Source organism: Neodiprion pinetum, chromosome 1 (genome assembly GCF_021155775.2).
Source record: "Neodiprion pinetum isolate iyNeoPine1 chromosome 1, iyNeoPine1.2, whole genome shotgun sequence".
NCBI classification, from domain to species: Eukaryota; Metazoa; Arthropoda; class Insecta; order Hymenoptera; family Diprionidae; genus Neodiprion; species Neodiprion pinetum.
Genome location: NC_060232.1, coordinates 13,542,133 through 13,565,274, shown reverse-complemented (window position 1 = coordinate 13,565,274; position 23,142 = coordinate 13,542,133). Strand labels below are relative to the sequence as shown.

Genomic DNA, 23,142 nt, shown 5'->3' with positions numbered 1-23,142 from the left:
ATCGTATTATACGTGATGTGAAATATTGGCGCTGCTAGATTCATGAGTCTACAGAAAATTTTCATGCCTCAATCTGCTGTCTATCATCTACGCAGCATGAATCTTGTATTTATTTCGTATAAGTTAGATGTTTTAGGACTATGGAAGGTACACTTTTAGGCCAGTGAAATGGATACGCAAATTTCATTTTGGACCCACGTCCGTGTGTAGACTTTTTAAGATTTTTGAGAGATTGAGATAAACGTAAAAATGGATATCAACTTCAGAAAAACATAATTGCTGTTGCACTTTACGTTTGTTTCTATGTAGATGCACTTACCATTTTTTTTTACTAACAACCCAAGACATTTTCGTTTCTTTGACGATCACATTGATTTATCAGATGCTGTTTTTCCTCAAGTTTCTATGATCAACTTGGTATTTTGCTCTCGCAAAACAATATTTTGCAGTTTCATATTACAGCAGAAAATTTTGAGAAATTATAAATCATAGTTACTGCTGCGTGGTTGACACCACTCTAATGAGATTGTAGGATAAATAGTTGAGTACATTGTCTCTTGATAGATTTTCACAATTCTTGAATCAAATCGCTGTCCCTTTACAACAATGTGAATCTTGCTGTTTGAAGACAATGCAGTGGTATTTTGGGCATTAATGCCTTCTTCTAAAATCCTGTTGAATTCATGCATCGGCGTAAGGCATTTGGGGCAAAATCTTTTTTTTCCTAAAAATCAACTTTGATGTCGTACCCTATATACACTAAGTCTTACAGATATCTTATTCCATGCAATTTCAAGTTTTCAACTTTGTTATATTGGATTTATACATACCATATTTTCATAGTTTCTATTCTTACCAATAGGAGAAGGAGTTTGAAGAGACCATGGACCATTTGCAAACAGATATTGACAGTTTAGAAAATGAAAGGGGTCAGCTCAAAGAGAAGCTTAAGTCTTATGGAAAAAAATCAACAACTGCTACTGCCGCCAGTTCCGAAAGTGCTGCAAGTACTATAGGCATTTCAGGTGTATCAGCTAGTGCACCACCGGAGAATAAATTCCTATTGCAAGAAGTGAATGCATTGAGGGAAGCATTGGCTACGGAGCACAGGCACAAGACCAAATTACTGGCAGACTCTCTGCAACAAAAACTGAATGCTCTTCCACCTTTGCCTGTTGTAGCGAAACAAAAATCTGTAGATTCAAAGTTAGAAGAGTTGCAGCTGAAGAAGAATAATCTCCTCAAAGTAAGTATCGTATTTACCCGAAAATATTAATCTCCCGAATATAATAGGCACCCTTCATTTTTTATATTCCTTTGGGATAAAGTAGATGATTTCCGCCTACTTCAGATCGCAAGCTCGTTTATCATCAAATGTAAAATTCATTGAAAAACCTCGAAATTTAGTGTATGTTAGACATAGTCGTTTGGATAACCAACCATTCAAATAAACGAAATCGTCATTTGGATAATTGAAGTTCGGATAATAGACATTTTACTGTATTGCCAACTTTTAATGGCTGTGCTTGTTCACTTTTTTATTTTATGCGTGTATCTAGTAAGATGCAGAAATATTTGGATTTAAAACAGTTTTGCTGAGTGGTTTAGACAGTATCAACTTTTATAATATATCAGTCTTCGACTATGTTTGGCTAGGAACGATTGTAAGATGTTTAACCACAGTTCTCAAGTTCAACAATATGACTGTAACAGTGTTAAAAAGTTATAACACTTGAAATTGAGACTTTTGTAGTAAAAACAAAGTAAAGCCGGTAGTGATTTACACCATTGTCTTAATTATTTGGTAAAAAACATTAGGTCCAGTTTACCAAAATAAAATTTTTCACCTTCTATTGATCAGTCTAGTAAAATTATGACTATATTCTTTCAAATCATGAATGTTTACTAAAGTTCAAAAAAATTTAACAAACATGCAAATAAATTTAGAATGGGTAAATCATAAAATCAAAACGTTTCTTTTTGTACACAGGAAGTGCAACATGCAATGCTATTCCCGGTTGTACCTGATTTGACCCGTAAACGGGATATCAACAGAGAAGGAACTATTTTGGAGAAGGCAAATCCTGCCTATCAATTGTTACATCAGCAACTAGTAGTCAAGCAACTCGGAGACCGCGCCGAACAACTAGCAGTGAGTGTCAATTTGATACGCTTAATAGTAAAATTTCAACGTTCCACAGTATCATACATAGGTCTCCATCAGAAAAAGTGTGACCAAAATGAAGTGGATGTTGTAGTGGTCAGAATCGGTAGATTTATTACTAGTCCTCAGCTCGCCGAATATATGTACCATGGTATATACGCTCGGAGTCTCTGATCTACGTTTGCAGATGCTGCATAATAAATAAGTCACATTTGAAAGCGTGTAACTGGTACAAGAGTGTCCAGATCTGTGTATGAGACCGTGCCTGTGAACTTTCATCCATTCTATCTTTCAGTTGTATTTTGATCAATATAAATGTTTGAAAACAATATTCTGATATACAGAGTGAAGTACGGGAGGAGGCAGTGAAGAGGAGGCTAGGCGGTAGAGCGGAAGCAGATTTTGCAGTATTTCCAAGTCTCGAGATGGCAGCAGCAATGGCAGGCCATGATCATCTGATGGCAGCTAAAATAAAGATTCCCTACAATGGTCCCTCGCAAAACCAAACTATAAACTTAGGTGTTCCGGAACTAAGAAAAATACACTCCCTTCTTTGCTATTAGACATGCTCGCTTACCAATTGACTGTATTTTTAGATAGTAAATAGCTAGTCTTTACATGATGTGACTGTAAATGAGAGACCAGTGCACACAAATGTAATTTCATTGTAAGTCAAATTTTTGTCAGCGTTTATGTCGTAAAACAAGTAGATAAATTTCAATATGAGATTTACCTGAAATCACACTGGAATGAAACAAAAACGTATACGTCACAGGCTCATTTATGCGTTGCTGAATGCGAGACTTGGGTCAGAGAGCCATTTATGCGGATGACAGTTGAAACTGCTGTGTTACTCATGCTTTTGTTCAGCAACGAATAAATGATCCTGTATGATATCTTTACTTCAAGATTCGCAAGTGATCAACAATTCTACTGAGTTCAACATGAAGTCTCTCCTGCTTGCAGGCTGCACAAACATAAAAGCTTTAGCAACTAATTATTGAATGCGGTTTCCGTTGTTGTTTAAGTTAAGTTTTTTTTTAACTGCTCTTTAGGCTGGTCAAAAAGAGGTTTCATATAAAGAAGATTTATTTTTCGCTATTAACGTAATCTCTTCACTATATACTCGTCCACTAACAGATTTATGGATGTAAAAGAAAGATCAAACAAAAAAATAACAAAATAAACCTGTAGAACTTTCTTAAATGAAGTTGCCGGGGAGAGAAAAAGGGGAGGGGGGGGGAGGCAGAGGGCAAGACTGGTCATGCTGAAGTTTGCCATATATGACCCAGTCCCAGATTTGATAGTCATGCCAATCGTATCGGTTCGTCATAAACAGGATTGGAAAACAGGTCAACAAACTTGGAATTCCGAAACTGCTGTTGCTTTGATCTCCTTTGCTCGGTTGCTCGTGAGAGAAAGACTCAGTGTACAATGGCAAAATACTAGTCATTTGCTCGTTACATGTGCAAATCTCTTTATCGCAGCCTTTCTCTCTGACACAGTTTTGCCCTCTATCTCTCTTATCATATTCAGTCCTTATAGTCTATTAGTCTCTAATTCTATTACGGAGGAATATCTTAATTTTGGAACATCATTCATGAACCTTGGAGCTTCTATGTATCAGAAGTAACATTCATCATGATGATCTTAATGCAAAAAATGATGTAAGAAACGGTTTTTTCCAGTTAATAGATTTTCCATCCCAGCATTTTTACTCTTACTCATGGTATGTTGATTGCTTTGTATTACTTTGCTGGTATCATTTACGACAATCAACTCTATGAACACAAACTTTCGATTATTTATATAGGAAGTGCTAACCATGACCATTCAGTGTTCTCATTACATTGATGAAAAGTTATTGACTGCAGAGTAAGTTTGCGTTTTCAGCCTGATGACTGGTGCACCAAAGCTGTAAGACTTATAAAAACACACTCCTATATCAAAATATCTCGATATACTAACATAAATGATGAATTTTCTCTTTTATCTTGTTCTATTTCCTCGTCACCTCTTTATTTACCAAATTCTGACCACTGGTAATGAATTAAAGTCGAAAATATTTACAGTTTGGTGAATAATAGCGTGATTTGCGCAACTTTCTGAACATTCAATACGAAACTATGATAACTTGTCTTTCTTCTGCAGTATATTTAAACAAATTAGTATTATGACGTGTTTATATAGGTAGGTAGTGTGCTCACTCGCCATTGTTGTCTCTAATCTCTATGTTCAAATGTTTTTCTATTCTTCATAGTACAGCTGTGCCATCAGCACGTAAATGGCTTTCAATGCTTGCATGCAATAAATTTATATCTTTATGCATTAATTTAGCCGATTTTTGTCGCAAAGTCAATAGAGGATTATTCTGTAATGAGTCTACATCTGGTGCATCAACCTAGTCTTTATTGATTTTTTTTCTTCGTATCGCATCACCCTCTTCTATCTACTTTCTCAAGATATTTGCCTTCAACAATTTCTTGTTACAAGTTTCGCCGAACACATGTTTTTTCAACAAACGTTGTAACGATTTTAGTTTATTCTACAATCTACGCAATAAAATAAGAAAAAGACATAAACACATAAAATCAGACACCAAGAGAAATTGAGTCTTATGTATAATTTTTGGAACTTCGATTTTTTTCTTTTACTTCTCCACTTTTTCTTAAATTCGTTATTCTATGGTTACAGTATAAAAGGGACACTACTAGTCGCAGGTCTAACAAACTTAGGCTGATAGTTTTAAAAAAAAATACATAATAACAAATAACACAGATGTATAAATAAAAAGATAAAATGATGAGTAAGGAGAAAATTTTCCGTAAAATAAAATTGAGACGAGAGAGGTTTTTAAGTCGGACATACAGATATGTACAGAAGACGGTGGCGACGTTAAAAATGAGTAAAAAAGTTTTGTGATTAAAGTCTTTGTATTTTCAGTCCTATATTTTGTTAAAATTTCTACCTGGCCAGGATTTACGCTTCAACTTACTATTGTCACACGTCTTATATTCTCGAGCTACGTAGATCTACTAACTCTCTCGATCCAAACTCGTCTTTCTCCCTTTCTGTCTCTTCTCCAATTTCCACTACAAATCGTCACAACGTACCATCATGTTAGGTGACCTAATTATATTAATTGATTCCTGTACCAAAAATCAACAAAAAATGCGTTATAAACATAGTTGGTGGTCTAGAGTAACTTTAACCACTAAAAGTGATTAACCCTCAACTATACATTTCCAATCGGGATTCAGAAGCTGAACTCAGCTGCCTATGAATGTCTTTCCTCGTCTGAGAGTCATACGAGCTTTGAATTAGTATCCTTGTGAATTCAAGATTGAGACATGTGGAAATATGAATAAATAAATAAATTTGTGTGAACGTACGACGGATCTTCGAGAGATTATTCTCATTTACTGGGTGCAAAGATAACTTAATTTGAAATCTGTAGCTCAAACCTGAAAGAAAACAAAACAAAATTAAGAGTCGACATTTTGAAAGATTCTTATCTGAAATTCTTGGCGGGGTTTGGTCGTGATTGGAGTGGCTTCTCTTTGTCGTAAGCGTACCTGTTCTATCAGATATTTTATACTTAAGATGCAAGAATCGCCAGTTAATGTCAAAAAAAGAGGCAAATTGAGTCAGTGGATAGTGGAATTAGTAGCTTAAACAGATGATTGAGAAGGCATTGGTTATTTGGAAGCCATTTCAATGAATTGTAACTAGTAGAACATGTTGACTGAAAATTATATATCTTGAGTTAACGTTGTTCGTAACTTATTGATATGCGTAGGATTCAAATAGATGCCTATAAAGACCGGAAACAAAAAGTATAGGGATTTCTTTGCATCTTATGCGTATGGATAAATTACGAATAGGTACAGATACAAACTATAGCAAGACGATAGGGTCCAAATAATTGGTCTCTAAAACGACCAGACCGCCTCGCCTATCTAGCATTTTTACCAGGGAGACCATGTGATGGTGAAGAGGAAAGATCGAGGGGGAAGTACCCCAACTACTCAAGAGATCGTTATGCTGACACCAAATCTTGTCCTTTATTCATGACTCACCGGAAACAAAAAGTGGATAGAGCTTGTAAATATTTAGGATGATTTGGAGCAAGTAAGCAAGATGATTTAAATAGGATTCATGAACCATTAACGTAGTAATTTCGCTTAATGAGTCAGGTCATGAGAGGTGTTAAGATGACGACAGGTGTAAACACGTAGGTTTATGCTCTGATTATGATTGGTTCTCCAAGAAGTTAAGTCTTAAAGGAAGTCAATAATGTAGAAAGTGTAGAAGATAACATTGAAATGCAGACAGATTAAGATTTATAAGATACGGAAGCTCAACAGCTCATAGACGGCAAGATTCATTCATGAAACAGAATTGAACCAATTTAATTTGGATGTGTCAGAACGCAATATAAAGAATCATTCTGAGGTATTCAGTGTGGTGCCATTATAATCCAACACTCCACGGTATTTTTTGATTAAAGTGAACATCTTCACTTCATTTCCAGAGTTCAAGAGAAAACCTCTAGGACCTGCCCGAGGCTAGTGTCTTTGAACTTATATAGAAAGTTATTTCTGCAATTCTCAATGAGTTCTGTTATAGTTTTCCATGGATTGTCTATCGGAACAAATTCACCATATCCCAGTAACTCGCCAAAATACTTGTCAGTCAGCAAATACATTCGGGCAACTTTCAATGCTGTTTACGGTGTGAGGTGGTGTCACATCTAACAGCTTCTTGCTGATTTCCAATGATCGCCAAACTACTGTCAACGGGATTCCTTAAGTTATTCCTAAAGTGAATATATCTAGTCGCATGAGCAATCCTCTTAGCATAATGAATGTCACTTCTTTCGGTAGTGTAGGAATATTGTTGACAGTAGTAAAAATCACATACCTGGGAATTCTAAAAACCGCGAAAAGTACACACGGAGAAACCGCGTATGTATTGTACATAGATTTGTTGATAGTCAGTTGAATTTAGATATCAGGAAATATACGGGAGAACGGAGGGAAGTGGTCAAATTATCTGAAAGGATGATCAGACACGTAGTACAATATTAAATTGTCATCAGTATTCTGTTTTTTTATTTACGGAGAGAAAGGGAGCAATAAACCTTCAATATTTATGAAATAACTCATATCTTAGTTACTGTCGTATTTTTATAATATACCATTTAGTATCATGTGCATGTATTATTAATTTATTAATTAACTTATCACTCATAATACATTTACACATTTTCCACTCACTCATTCATTCGTTTGTTCATTAATTATTATTTATTTTAAATTTTCGACTCATTATAATAATAAACACGTGCTTTATTGAGCATGGTTTTCATTTTTTTATTTCTTAATTTTAAAATTGTTCTGTGAATTGTTGGGCCTATTGCATTCAGACTCTCAATTTCTATCCTGGCGCAGTCAGAACAATGGCTTTCTGGCCACTTATTTATTTGTTCTCGACACACGCGAGAAACACAAGAAACGGTTGCAATAGTGAGAGTAAGTACGAGGTCGGCCTGCAAACCTTTTCCTTTATTATAGCATTGATGGTATTTCGAATACAATGCTGTTTAAAGACTCCTCACCCTTCACTCATTAACCAAATTAACACTTCATATTCTAACATTTACAAGAAGACACAGACAACATCAAAGTTGAGATTTTTTGTGTTCATCTAAAGAATAAAGCTGTGGTTTAAACAATATGCTGGCTTAAAATAACAAGGTGACTGAGATGGAGAAAAATAAAAGTTAAAACATTTCCCTGTACGGTAATAAGGAACAATCTTAATATAATAGTGCTGTTCCTTCATTTTACATTTTATACATATATATATATATACTAAACTTTTTTGCACAGCCTTTGCAGCAATGAAAGATTTTGAACTTGCAAAATCAACAGTGTGTATTGAATGAAAATGTGTAAGGAATCTTTTGAATATTTAATTTTGTAATTTACCACAAAAGTATGAATAATGGAAATCACTGCAATGGTACGAGAACAAGCCAACCTCACGCCTAATCTCTCATCCGGGTAATCAATCGTCGAACTGAATTATGAGGAAAGCTTTAAATACTAGAAAGATAGGAAATTGAGTTTGCTTCAGCTCTGAATTTTCTGATAAGCATTCATTGAAAATGGTCCAATGCTAATTCACTTTTTTTTTTAAATTTTTTCTATATTTTACTTAAAAATTTTCCCTAAATTTTTCACTTTATGAACAACGTTGTTTTGTTCATTCAATAAAATGTCGTCTTTTTAGTATCCAAATACTTTACATGTAATTCAGCTCATTGTATTCAATGTCAGTTTTATGTTAAGTCTCGCATTCGGGGCACTTTTAGCAATCGCAACTGATTCAGGGCTATCAGGGGGCATTCGGAGCTTTAACGCGTTCCTGAAACAAACGAGAAAAAAATTCTTGTTGAAATGTTAGCATCAGTTAGTCACAAGTAGAAGCGTGGTTTGGAGTGTTAGATTACAGCGGATCAACTCCAGTTAAGCAAAAAACATTAAAATAATTAAATCCAAATTCTTCGATAAATCTTTGCATTTAGACTATAAATTTTGTGAACATGAATAAACAATACGTTTTTTCATTCAAGCGATATAATTAACATAATAAATATTGTGAAAAATTCGAATTAATATGATTTGAAAGAATAGCAGCTCTCGTACCAAGGTCGGAAAATTGCACGACCATAGTGGTAACATTATTTTTCAATATGGTAATTGTAAGGTAGGCCATTATGGTTGCGTTTCCCAATCGTAAAATTGAACTTATGTCCAATTGAACACTTATCCGTCAAGTTCAATTTTATGGCACGAAAACGCGACCATAATGGCATACTTTATGACTACTACATAGAAATAATATTGAAGATTTTGTTGATTGACAATTAGTGCACCACGTTCATAATAATCTCAAATAAAGAAAGAATGTACACACACATAGGTATATATTGTTCTACTCTCATACGTATATGAAACATATGTATACGGGGCATTTTATGATATCACGATCGAGATTCTACAATTACATGACAAAAACGTAAACGCAATTTTTTCTAGCATTTTCCGACTCAGCGTACCTAAGACATCATTTAAAAACTTGAAAAAATCCCAGATTCTAAAATCTGAAAGTTTAGAAAAAATTTTCAAAATATATCAAAATTTTCGACACCTATTATGTCGAAAATATATCGATGGAGATTTCATAACTTCTAAAAATAAAAAATAAAAATTATTATTATTATTGTATTGCATTTTTGACACAAGAATGAACATAAAAGCTCATTATAATATGGGCCGAAAAATATCTGATCAGAAATATTATAATGAGCTTTTATGTTCATTTTTGTGTCAAAAATGCATCTCTGATCAGATATTTTTCGGCCCATATTATAATGAGCTTTTATGTTCATTTTTGTGTCAAAAATGCAATCCAATAATAATCTTTTTTTTTTTTGAAGTTATGAAATCTCCATTTTCTGATAGGAATCAAAAATTTTCTTATATTTTAAAAGATGTTTTCTAAATTGTTTCGGATTTTAGAAAGTGGGTTTTTTTTTTTCCAAGTTTTCAAATCATACTTCAGATACGCTGGGTCGAAAAATTGTGAAAAAAATTGAGATTGTGTTTTTCTTCATGTACTTCCATACAAAACATTATAAAGCCAATCTGAGTCATCGACGTAGAATCTTGATCGAGATGTCCCATACGTATGAGAACGTAATCGAAGCAAGACATATCAATCAATTCATAGACAGGTTTCTTAAAAATGAAAAGTGTATCATTTTATTCTGGTACACCTTTGTTTGGTCACACTTAAATCGACAACTACAAGAATCGATTGCAATGAATATTCAATCACTGTTAGCATATTACAAGTATGATCTCAGCTACACAGGACTATTGTTATTTATTCATGTCTCTTATTCTTTACTATATGCTTCGGTAGTGATTGTAACAGCAGCAGCAGCAGCAGTAGTAGTAGTAGCAGCAACATTCAACGAAAAAATTTTCCTGATTTACTCAACGATCGGATGTAAAGGCAAACGTTAAAGAGAAATCAACAATCAATCATTACAAAAGTTAGGGAAATCAATGATTATACCTGTACTCAAGACCTTTACAATGTCTAAAATTCAATCTACACCCACCTCTGTAAGTGACTTGAAAAATTCATTTTTTTTTTTTTTGTCAAATGAGATAAAATATAATCGAGTAATACCTTTCTTGTACTCAGGGCACATATAAATTTCAAGTGAGTAAATTTTGGGAAAATTTAATCCATTGAAATTAAGTGCTTGACGATATTGGCAAATTTTATATAATAAAAACGGTAATTTAAGCTACAAACTCAGAGTACAGCTTTCGCCAAACAATTGTGTGGGATGTTGCATTCTTTAGATAAATTTTCGTATATTTTTTTTTTTACAGGTTTTTTGAAGTTTTTCAACAGTAGGGTTTGGTTTATTATGAAGTAAATGGGATAGGAAGACGGTGTAGCTAGTCCTTTTTCGTTAAGTTGTTTTCAGCATGAAGAACTACGGCGACGCCTGCTGCTCGGAACTTTTTGATCACTTCGCTCTCGCCCATGGCTAGTTCTTTTTTTTCAATAATAAGTCCATTGACACCAAGAACAAATAAAACAATGATACTCTGTAAAACTAAGGCTTTTTTTCTTCAAAGTATCTGTATTTTTTCATATTCTCATATAAAAAAATAGTAATTACTAAAAAAACCAAGGAAAAAAGAAATCTCAAACAGAGTTCAGAATTTATGAAGTTTCATTGTTTAGATGGTGTGAATTTAGCCCAATTAGTTCTTTCGTCTAATCAACAGTTAAATGCCATGCTGTACACAGAGAAGATCTCCACTCCACAGGCGCTGGACCACTCGCTGCTCTATTGTCCGAAACTAATCAACTAAACAGTTCAAATCACAGTTTACCAAATTAATATAGATAATATTTCTGTGATCTGACAGATAGAAATACAGTGAGGACGGTTTTGGTATTCAAGAGGAAGAATATAACAGATCTTTATCCAACTTGTTAGACTTCAGAGTAACAACGTGAAATGAGCCATGATTACGCGTGCAAAAGTAAATCTTTTGATTCTTAAGTACAAAACCTATGGCAAATTCTACTATTGTAAGCATTTTTCATTTTCTATGTAAAATAAATCTCACATTTTTAACGTGTAAGGTTTTAAGAAACATTGTGACTACTTTTAATGCTTCAAGTAAATGCTAGATCAGAATTGGGTTTCAATTAGATAAATTTTGATTCCATATCGATTACGTAAGGAATTTTTTTTTCTAAAGATTGGTTTTGTTGAACACAATTGTAATAAAAATTATACAATTTTAACGAATGTGAATGGTATGACCAATATAGTCCAAAGAAAAACTATGAGCTGATATAAATATGTGGCTGTGACATATTTGTGTTATAAAATTTGTGAAATATAAATAGATGGACTCAAGAGTTTGTGAAATTTGTTCAATTTAGCAAGACAGAGGGGCCCTTGAATTTAAAAAGACAGCCAAGAGGCAGTGAAGTGGACTGGGGGAATTGCGCTTTTCTGTAGTTACTGATTCATTTATAATAGAATCCCACCGAATCCCACAAGAGCGTCGGTAAGTGTAAGATTTTATTATTCCCAGGCATATCTAGTCTCAACAGAGCATCACACTAATTTACACATGGGTGACCATTTTTGCGAATCTTCAGTCAAAGATAGAGCTAGCTTTTTAAGCATAGTTCTATTACTCTAGAACCAAAAATATTTAAAAATACCAGAGTAGTGATAATTATTTTGAATCAATGACCCACCTGGAAACGTTCTCGCCTATTTAGCACTAATTTCCCATAAACCACATATTACCATACTTGCATGAGTGATAATAAAAAATTAAAGTCTAGTCGAATTCGAAAGGGCCTACCCGGGGTTGCATATGGAATATGCCCCTGAACCGATATGGATTTACTATACGCCAAATTTTAGAGCTACCTCAAAAACCTGGTTCACCCAAGTTTAAAACCTCTATCTATATTATTACGCTGGAATCTCAGAATAACGTGGATTTCCGTTTTTTCGCGATTACTACGCCATGTTTACTGTAAAAAATATGAAAAAAAATTGGAGATCTGGCGGATATCGATGTACATACTCCAGAATTTTTTCGATTTTTTTCGGACCAAATTCGAGCTGTGAAAAATCTTTAGAGATTTAAATTGTCGATCTCTTATTAAGTTTGAAGAGTGACTAGCTTCTTTTTTTTTACAGTATGTTCATTGCGTTATTTTTGATTTTCTGTAATTTTTTCAGATTTTTCGGAAACGTGCGCCATTGTTAAAAAAATCAAAAACTAATTTTTCAATGGTTTTTTGGGGGAAAAGTAACTCAATGTCAACTCAATCATCGGGGGGACACATTTTCGTGATCTCATGATTCTTTGACATAGTTAAAAATATTCCCTTATTTACTGAATGAATGAACAAATTCATTTTTGGTTTTATAATATTTTAGCTTTAATAATTTTTCATCTATTTGAGAAGTATATCAAACAGATTTGAAATTACATAATGTAAAAAATGTATACAACATAATGTATTCAGTCTTCATCACTACCATCATTGATAACAGGATTGACCTGCTAGGTTTCGAAAATTCTACTTAATACCTCTGCAGGCCTTATAATTTTCGCGAAATATCGAGCATTCACTGGATCGTACCAATTGAGTCAAGCAGTGTCATACTTGGCAGAAATTATCGATGACGATAATAAGATTAGTCTTCATTATCTCAAAGAAAAGAGCAATATACTGAAAATCGAAGTCAGATCGCGACACATAAATAGAAAAACTTATCGATGCTACATCGATTATGTCCCCAACTCAACTGGATACTCTGGCATCAAGCGCTATTATTGCGAATGTGCGAACGGGAGTCGTACCGTCGGGTGTTGTTCACACGTAGCAGCAATAATTTCTTATTTATCTAATGCTCGATATCTCGCGAAAATTATAAGGCCTGCAGAGGTATTAAGTAGAATTTTCGAAACCTAGCAGGTCAATCCTGTTATCAATGATGGTAGTGATGAAGACTGAATACATTATGTTGTATACATTTTTTACATTATGTAATTTCAAATCTGTTTGATATACTTCTCAAACAGATGAAAAATTATTAAAGCTAAAATATTATAAAACCAAAAATGAATTTGTTCATTCATTCAGTAAATAAGGGAATATTTTTAACTATGTCAAAGAATCATGAGATCACGGAAATGTGTTCCCCCGATGATTGAGTTGACATTGAGTTACTTTTCCCCCCAAAAAAACCATTGAAAAATTAGTTTTTGATTTTTTTAACAATGGCGCACCTTTCCGAAAAAGCTGAAAAAAAAACAGAAAATCAAAAATAACGCAATGAACATACTGTAAAAAAAAAGAAGCTAATCACTCTTCAAACTTAATAAGAGATCGACAATTTAAACCTCAAAAGATTTTTCATAGCTCGAATTTGGTCCGAAAAAATTCGAAAAAATTCTGGAGTATGTACATCGATATCCGCCAGATCTCCAATTTTTTTTCATATTTTTTACAGTAAAAATGGCGTAGTAATTGCGAAAAAACGGAAATCCACGTTATTCTGAGTTTCCAGCGTAATAATATAGATAGAGGTTTTAAACTTGGGTGAACCAGGTTTTGGAGGTAGCTCTAAAATGTGGCATATAGTAAATCCACATCGATTCAGGGGCATATTTCATATGCAACCCCGGCTAGGCCCTTTACAGATTACATCAAGCGCATATTGAGCCTTGGTGTAAGTAAAAGGAAGCAGAGTAATTGTATTGCAATAATCAAAAAGGGGTTTAGAATGTAACACCGTGATCGTGATGTTTTGAGGAATAGAGAAAAACCTAATCTCTAGTCAGCATTTCTCATATTTTTCAAATTTTAGTTTGTTTCACTCCTTTTTGGAGCAAGATGGGGTTAAAAAAAAAAAAAAAAAATCACCTTTTAAATTATGTGATCTATGTTTTGGAATAAATCCAAGAATTTCTGGTGAGAAGATGTGTATCTAAATCATTGAATTATATTACACGTATTTTATCATAGGTTGTTGCCTAAGAATTGTCCTTGGCATTTTATTGCAAAATTTGACTTAAATTTACAACGTAATAATGATTTTGACTAATTTCATCTTTCAAGAATTCATTCAAGATCTCAGGAGAGGCATAGCAAGATCGATGCTTTAAGATAGGATTTGGACTACATTTATGCTTGATTTACTAAATACTTCATCGTCGATATTCTACGTCTAAATACGTTCAGCTCAACTCAATGTGTAAGTGTCTTCTATTTAACCCTTTCAGAACTGAATGAAATCTAACGGTGGCAATTATTTGTTTTTAATATTTCGATTTTCATTTTTCTACTATATCTCATTTTTTTTTAGATTTTCCTTAAACCTATATCAAAAGTTATACACATGTCCATTACAGTGGAGGTGTAATGTTTTTCAAGGTTACAACTGTGCATTAATAGGTGCTGAGCTTATTATATATCTTTCATAACACTTGAGAATTTTCTAAAAACATGAATATTATTTTTCCAGTGAAAAAATTAATTTCAAATAGCCCATAAAATTCAGCTCCAGTTCTATGACTAGAAAACATACTTAAATGAAGGGACAGTCTTCAATATATTTTTTTTCAGATAGGTACTGGAACTGTTGACAAAACCCATCTTTTAAGAAAAATCGGATGAGTGAAACTTTAGTTATGAATTTTTGAAATGTATATCCACTGAAAGGGACAACAGTTCTGAAAAGGTTAAGTCCAATTTTATACGGAAAACATAATTCTGAAGAAAATTGTTCAATAAATTTCAAACGTATAAAATTTGATTCACGGAATATGACTGGATGTATTGGATATCGATTGATAACCGATAAATGGTCATGGATAAGGCTCTGTTTAATTCTGAATTTTGTTGAAAGAAACCTCAATGTTTCGACAAGGTGGGCTGCTTCATATGAGAGTATTAACCAGGTAACCATCGTCACTTGTATGCAGTAGGATGTGTTCCAATGGACGCACCTGTCTGGGCATTGGCTTGAGTAGTTGTCTGACCTTGGCCCTGACCTTGTGGTCCTTGGCTCGGTATGCCTGGACCTCCCGTAGATGGACCACTGACAGAGTTCAGGTTGGCCCCCTTCTGCTTTAGCATTGTCCAGTCAAAAGTATAATCATACTGATGATTTAAGGTCCGGAACAATATGCGGAACAATTGTCGCAGGTACATGTAGTCAGGACTCTCTTCAAATCGCAACCCTCGTGTGTAGTTCAGGTACATCGCAAACTCTGCTGGGAAGCCCTAGAATCATAAATAAATAAATAAATAAATAATTGTGTCAATATTTATTAAGAGAATTAACACAACTGACAGACTTAGGTTCTGTGTCGGAAAGTGAATCATGTAACTGATATTTACCTCACATTTTTTACAACAGGAGTTACTGCTAGTGTTTTTGTTCAGTGGTCTGATACTTACAATGACTTATACTTAATTAATTTATTTGCAAATTGTTTCATAGGCTGTTTTCCTCAGTACAAAACGCGTAAATTGTTAACAAGATAATATTCTAGATTGAATGAATCAATTATTCCATTATTTTACAGAGTTTTTTTAGAAACCCGATACAAAATTTTGTATATTGTATAAAAAAACCTAGTTATTTCAGATCCTTTCCAATCTGATCCGAATATCTGAATACAGTTTTAATTACGAGACTTGTTTATTAGGAAAAAAAATAAATAAAAAAAGTTGAAAAGTGTTTTCGGAGAAAACGAATTCGTTGTTGGTCCTGAATTTGTTTTTCAACGAAGAAACCGGATTGAGACTTGAAGAGACTATCTCAAATCGTGTAACTCACCTTACATAAGACCTCAACTGGAGTGGACATCTTCTTTTCACTGATCTTTTCATATTTCTGCTTTTTGGTAGCAGCCTTGAGTCCCTGCCAAGGCAAAGATCCTCGATTAAAGTACATGAGAACATAACCCAATGATTCCATATCATCACGGCGACTTTGCTCAATGCCAAGGTGGGCGTTAATTGAAGCATATCTTGCTGTTCCCGTCAAATTCTTATCCTCTCTGTATATTATATGTGACCTGGTGCGACTGTCTCTGTATTTTTTTGCTAGTCCAAAATCTATCATGAAGAGCTGTAAAATAATTTATAAGGTACCGTGAACTTTGATTGGGAAAAAAATATTAGGGACTGTAATAATAGTGATAAAAAGATGTGCAAAATATAAGACTGCAGCATGCTGAATTTAAATTAGATTTTGTTTCGGAACGCTAATGCATTTATTGATCAAACAAACATTTGTATACAAAAAACGACAAGTATTTCACGTACCGACGCTACATCTGAATAACCAGGTATTTAAGCCTTGGTACCAGTATAAGCATGTACTAGTATTTAGAGATATACCATTACACGCCTAGTGACTTTGTTTTTTTGACTCACCTTATTGCAGTGGCGCCCGATTCCCATTAAAAAGTTGTCTGGCTTTATATCTCTATGAATAAAATGTTTGCAATGGACGAATTCAATTCGTCCAATCATTTGGTCAGCCAGCATCAATACTGTTTTTATCGTAAACCTTCGCGAACAGAATGTAAAGAGATCTTCTAAGGAAGGTCCCAACAAATCCATAACAAGCACATTATATTCACGTTCCTGGCCATACCTGGAATAGCAAGAGTGTTTGATTTTACAAAGTTTTCAAAAAGTGCCACAATTAGAAAATCATCTTGTCAACTGGAAAACGCTTCGAGAACTAGAAATATACATTTTTTAAAATGGATTTATGTTCTAAGGATTGTTATACAGTTTGTGACAGCTAGAAAATTGTAACACAAGGGTATTTCATTATTTAAGCTATTGTATTCACACTGAGTAGAATCGACGCATCTATCAACTTTCGGCTTAAATATCACGAAGTTGAAGCTGGCAGCCAGAATTAGCAGTCAAACGTTCTAATGTTCATTCGAATTAGTTAGTCGAGGCTGAAAATCAAAATTTTGTGAAATATCTTGAACCCTAAATACTTTGATAGAATAATGAGGATAAAATTAAACTGCATTTTTCTATTTCCAAAAAGTTTAACACATTTCGCTGCTAACTCTGGCTGCTACCTTCAGCTTCATCTAAGTATCTAATGGTCTTTGGCTTCAAATGAGACTTCAGTAGCTATATACCGGGGGTTAGAACTATCCCCTATAAGTACGAGCTGTTAGTTATTTGAATCATCAATGAAGTGTCAGTGTTGACCAGACAGCCGATCAAGCAGCATCGCGCGCAGGAAAAAGCTTTTTTGGAACGTGCACTATGCCACTACTTTTTTTTTCTCACAAGTATCACATGTAAGGGGTATCACCTCCAAGTTTTAGTTGATAATATAATAAATTGACAAAGATATGATTTTTTGAGTGAAAGTGTCTTTTTGGAGCATTTTCTCCTCTATGAATATTTTTTAACATAATGCAATTTGATTTCTTATGAACCGAATTTTCGTCCACAGTCTAGAATGTTCAAGGCATGTTCTGTAACTCTTTGATTCACATCGGACGGATAGTTATCTCACAATCATTTTTCCAAACTGATTGGGTACTCGATCCAGTGTGGCTACTGTGAAATAATTTGTTAATCTGACTGTGAAGAGTTAAATAAAATGTAAAGGATGAAGTTAGTAACGTTAGCACAGCAAAACTTTGGACGAAAAACCAGCAGTTTGTAACTATAAAATATCTTGGAAGTGAGGAGTTAAATTTACAACATATGAGTACAGTAGAACCTTGTTCATCAGGTTTTCGATTGATTAAAGCTCCGCTCTCTGGATATTAGGTTGGATGAACGAAGTAATGCTCTATATTGTTTATGCTGCTGTATTGCATTTTAGTGAATTTCATAAAATCCTGAATTTGCAAAGTAATAAGTTTTGCTAAAAATGTATAGTTATAGTAACGTTACGAACTTCCTAATACCAATTAATATCTACTTAAAAAAATTTCGGCATTATATTTCTGATCATGTAATGAATTTCATTAATAGTAAAGTGAATTATCACTAAATTGCAACACAAGGTGTCCAGTAACTGAACAGTTTAGAATTCCTTGACAAGTCTAAGATTTTAAAATCGACATGGACCCTTTATACAGCAAAGAAATCAACATTTTATTTTAATCATTCGTAAATTGTAAAAACTTTGAAATGGGTTTTTTTGCTCATTCGTAGACTGGCTTCCATTTATGCCTAATAAATACTTTATGCATGCAAATCAGACTATAATTAATTTTACAGTTGTATGAATGTACATTCCACTTCTGTTTCACGTATGTAGGCTTTTTTTAACCACTGAACACCTTGTAGCATGAATTTATTTTAGCGCCTAACATTGATTGGGTAGAAAATATTTTGCATCGTATTGCAATCATTTGGAAATGTCTCAAAATTTTAATATCCCCCAATTTTGTTTTGTTTTTCCTGGTTTGTAAGAAATCCTTCCATAAAAAGGTACTATGTTTTACTGTAAGCGACGACTATGTTTTCAACTCGTTTTTCTTAATACTGATTAATAAGTTTACACTTATTATGCATAAGTTTGAATCTAGTATAATAATTACCATCGTATGTGAGGTATTCCGATTCCTCCGTGTAAGATTTTGTATAATTTGGATTCGTAGAGGAGCTGCGGGTGGCGCGCTCGCATATTTTCCAGTTTCACTGCAACTTCCTATAGCAGAGTTATAAAATAGTACATGAGTTGTTAATGTCACAAGTTTTAATTGGGAAAGCTAATGTAATAATAAATATATGAACAAGATGAAAAGCCTGAGCCAGCACCATTCATCGTTCAATAAATATAATTGACAGTATATCAAAAAAATGTCATATTCAGGTGCTACAGAATTAGCCTCACGAGGCAATAACTTGCAGCATAGTTGTTATTCATATTTTTCTCTACTCGATATATATATATATATATATATCTTGACCATTCCCTCATTTATAGGCAGGTTAATCTTAGACTGGTTTAAGTTTTGAAAAAATATACGTACAATTTCTTGCACCAGTCTGCTGCTTGTTCAAGTGGAATCTAAGCAGTGGAGAAAAAATGTTATCCCCAGATTTCTTCTAAGAATAAATACTTCGATAGATTTTTAAACTGACCATATATTTTTATGACGATTTTTGTCACACAGTGAAAAATAACAAGCGAATAAAATTCTAGCCTCATTATTGCATCACCGTGACATGGAAACAATAAATTCCAATGGATTTTAGAAACCAAGAATTGGCCGATATTGATTATCACGATTTTAGGAATCAAAAAATTATTGTCCAAACAATACCTCAAAACTTATGAATGTCAGAAAAAGAACATGAATTGTGGGTTTTAAAAGGTGTAAGGGTGTAGAGTTTATCCGGGGATTATAAATTAGAATTTAATACTAGGACTAATCACCAGATAACGATCTGCTGTTCCCCATAACAGTCACCATTTTCATGAGTTTGCAGTTAATAATGTTAAAGTAAGGAAAGATTGCAATAGAAAATACCATTTTTCAATTTTAAAAACAATTTTGAAGCAAAATATGAGATTCTTCATGCTATATTATACAGTTTACTAAATTTCAAACAGTCTGAAGATTGCGAAATAACAGTCAATTTTCCTAAAAAATATATCTTTACAAATATCTCAGCTAACATCAACCTCATCCATTTTGTACCACTCTGAAACTGCAGTTTCAGGTAGCAAAGTTATAGTATAAGTACTCTTTTCTTCGGTTAATGTTATTATATTGATGGGAGGGGAAAAATTGAGCCCTTTGAGGAAGGAATAACGTTAGACCAATTTCGAGAACAAAATTCCTTTATCTCTGGACTAAAAATACATTTCAAGCGTTATTGACATTTTTTGAAATCCTATTTAATTGTAAACGAGGCCCATTTTACCCACTCTTCCCTATATTTATTACTTAACCATGGTTATTATCATCTTTCAGACACTAGTATTAGTATGGAAAGATTTTTTATATCATATAACGAAAGGACGATCTACACTTTTGTAAATATTATAAATTGTTATTTCCTGCTACTCAAATCAATTATCATTATAAATAGTATTCGATGATTCTAACACAACACATAACACATAATTATTAGTAAAAGTTTGATGATAATTATGGGATATTGAATCTCGGCTCAAAAACTGGCAAGTGTGATTTCTTTATGCTTAAGCATAATATTCTACTTTTGGTTAACACACAAAACTCCCTGACTGTTAGCAATTTTTCAAATCTTTTATCGCTATGAATTGAATGGCTTTTAACAACTTGTTCTGAGGTAGAATAAAAGATGTAAATATTTTCATTGTACAGTTAGTACACCTGAAACAAAGTCGTTATTAATTAAGTAAGGAACATTCACATTTGTGGGCATGAATTTCGAGCAGTTTTCGTGATTTTTGCAAAAATTTTTCATTACTCTGCTACTTATTCACAAGATTGAAGTTAGTAACGTTATCGCAATGAAATATTAGAGAAAAGCTCACTACTTTCTTAATATTACAATCATTTTGAATAAACTGAGATTTTGAAATATGCGTGTGTTTCGTTTTATGACAATTTACTGAATTTCAGACAATTCCAAAATCGCGAAATAACGGTTTTTCCTAAGCATGAAATCGTCATAATAACTTTACTAACTAATACGATACTTATTTCTGAATTAGGTTTGCAGATAAAGATGAATTGAAAAGGACTCACGCATAGACATCAGTTTCAAAGTTGTTGAAAGTTTCTTATTTTTTTCCCTATCCTACTGAATTTCACACTCAATAATAATTTGGACTGTGTCAAAATATCAAGTTAAGGTAGTTGTCGTGGTACAATATTGTAAGAAAGTGTTGTATCATGCGCGCGGTTAGAGAGCACACGAGCTTGTAGCAGAATGTGCTATAATTTTCGTGTAAGACTTTACCCATGGAGACGTTACCCACACAGTACTTATATGCACGTATACACCAATGCTCTTAAACATTTTTATACATTGCAATCCGGCAACGTTACTTAGTCCCCAACAGTCTTGATATATTGGAGACTAAGTCTATGTACAGTATAGATTGATACGTAGATTCAGTGATTTGTGTTTATGTTTTTAACTGCGTCTACAATAAGTGAAATAATGTCAGAAAATTTAAGATATAAAGGAAGTTTTATTAAAAAAAAGTGTTAGATAAACGTCTACGACTGATTAAATCAATTGATAAAGGCCGAATACGAAAAATGGAATCACAAGTGGAAAATGAAACTGAGGATGATTCTAACGTGAAAGTTGGGAAACGTATAATTGACGTCGATGAAATTGAAGATAATTTAGAGTGCAAAGTTTGTCATGAAACGTTATCTTTAAAGAGAATAAAAAAAGAAATCCGTTCAGGTCTTCATTCCACGTTTTTTATACAATGTAAGAAGTGTTGTATATTAAATATAGTTGAAACAGGTAAAGTTCATGTTACCGAAGACAGTGGCAAACACTCGGATCTCAACACAAAAGTTGTATTCGGTATGTTTTTCTTTTATTGTGAACGTTTCTGTAATGAATTGCGCAAATCCTAACCTACTTTAAGTCCGAAAATATATGTGATCAAGTGCAATATATGTAACTCACGTAATATTTCTTTCATTTATTATTTATATCATCTGAGTTTAAAAAACTTCAGTTGTGTTATATGCTGTGTTTAATTTAAGTTTAACACAAAGATTATATTAATATTCTTTATTGTGTTACCAAAAATATACAGTATATTTTATTTGTAATGACTATGTGAGTTTCACGTTAAATTTTATTTAATATTTAATTTCTTTCTTGTCTAGAAAAAGTCACTACGGATAAGTATATAATTACAAAAATGTTCATTTTTTAAAATATAAAAAACACATATGATTAAAGGAAATTTTTATGTCGCGTTATATTTATATCATTTATTAATAATATTTACAAGTTTAATTTTCAGATGCTTCTGTATTATTGTATCCTGTGTTTCCTTTATATTTAATACAAAGATTGTGTTGAAATTATTCTTGTATAAGTTAAAATTTTAAATATTTTATCAGCAATAAATATATGAGTACTGAAAATATTATTGTATATCCATTTGTCCCTCCGTCCGTTTGAATTTACCGCGCAAATAATATCCATACTCACGTATAGCGTTGACAAGTTGTTTCTGTCCAACTAGCTAGGACGTATACTTTGTCATAAACTGTTAAACTTTACATTATTATTTATTGACAATGAGACGGACGATATTTTATTTCATTTTTTCTAAAAATTCAGAACACGAACATTAAGTGACTGTTAGTTTTTTGAAAATTTCTGACAGTTAGTTTTTTATTAAGACTGATAAATTGGTACAAGCACTATGTTGTGCCTATACTCTCCATGTTAATGAACTGATTTTTAATTAAGTGTATCTCGAGTTAGAAAGGGCCAATCGACTTCAAATATTAAGAGTGATTGTATTATCATGTCGTTAATAAATATACAAAATTTCAGAATTTTCTGACTGTACGCGTTTTTCACGACAACTACCTTAATGTGTTTCAAAGTTTTTTTTTTTTTTTCTATTGCAATATTTGTTAAAAGTTTAATCAATAAGATCCTAAAGTATTATCGAACAAAATATAATACAAACTTTTATGTGAATTGAATTTAACCTTGTTGTGTGTCAATTTTTCCCTAATTATACCAATTCATATCCATTATCATTGTGACTCCATCATGATAATACTCATATTTGATATTTTGATGTGGTATTTGTGTGAGCATGCTCTTATTTACAGAAATCC

General features: G+C 33.0%; 2 protein-coding genes across 8 annotated transcripts in view; one reads left to right on the top strand and one right to left on the bottom strand.

Annotated features, from left to right (window-relative positions):
- DCTN1-p150 (dynactin subunit 1) overlaps positions 1 to 8,693 on the top strand; it is a 30,943-nt gene extending 22,250 nt beyond the window's left edge. For all 4 annotated transcript variants that reach the window (XM_046636817.2, XM_046636815.2, XM_046636816.2 and 1 more), the window contains 3 exons: positions 863 to 1,246; positions 1,991 to 2,152; positions 2,509 to 8,693. In XM_046636817.2, the coding sequence (XP_046492773.1) occupies positions 863 to 1,246; positions 1,991 to 2,152; positions 2,509 to 2,727 (765 nt within the window). In that variant the 3' untranslated portion in view covers positions 2,728 to 8,693. The remainder of the gene's footprint in view (positions 1 to 862; positions 1,247 to 1,990; positions 2,153 to 2,508) is intronic.
- Positions 7,316 to 23,142, bottom strand: part of LOC124224700 (casein kinase I) — a 17,493-nt gene continuing 1,666 nt past the window's right edge. The window contains exons 2-7 of one of the 4 annotated variants that reach the window (XM_046636825.2): positions 19,348 to 19,385; positions 18,913 to 19,022; positions 16,754 to 16,976; positions 16,152 to 16,445; positions 15,316 to 15,592; positions 10,316 to 10,808 (exon numbers count right to left, since the gene is read on the bottom strand). In XM_046636825.2, coding sequence (XP_046492781.1) covers positions 10,711 to 10,808; positions 15,316 to 15,592; positions 16,152 to 16,445; positions 16,754 to 16,976; positions 18,913 to 18,998 — 978 coding nt within the window. In that variant the 5' untranslated portion in view covers positions 18,999 to 19,022; positions 19,348 to 19,385 and the 3' untranslated portion in view covers positions 10,316 to 10,710. Of the gene's footprint in view, positions 8,597 to 10,315; positions 11,130 to 15,315; positions 15,593 to 16,151; positions 16,446 to 16,753; positions 16,977 to 18,912; positions 19,023 to 19,347; positions 19,386 to 23,142 lie in introns of those variants that run through there. The other 3 variants (XM_046636823.2, XM_046636824.2, XM_046636822.2) reach the window with 3 other exon arrangements.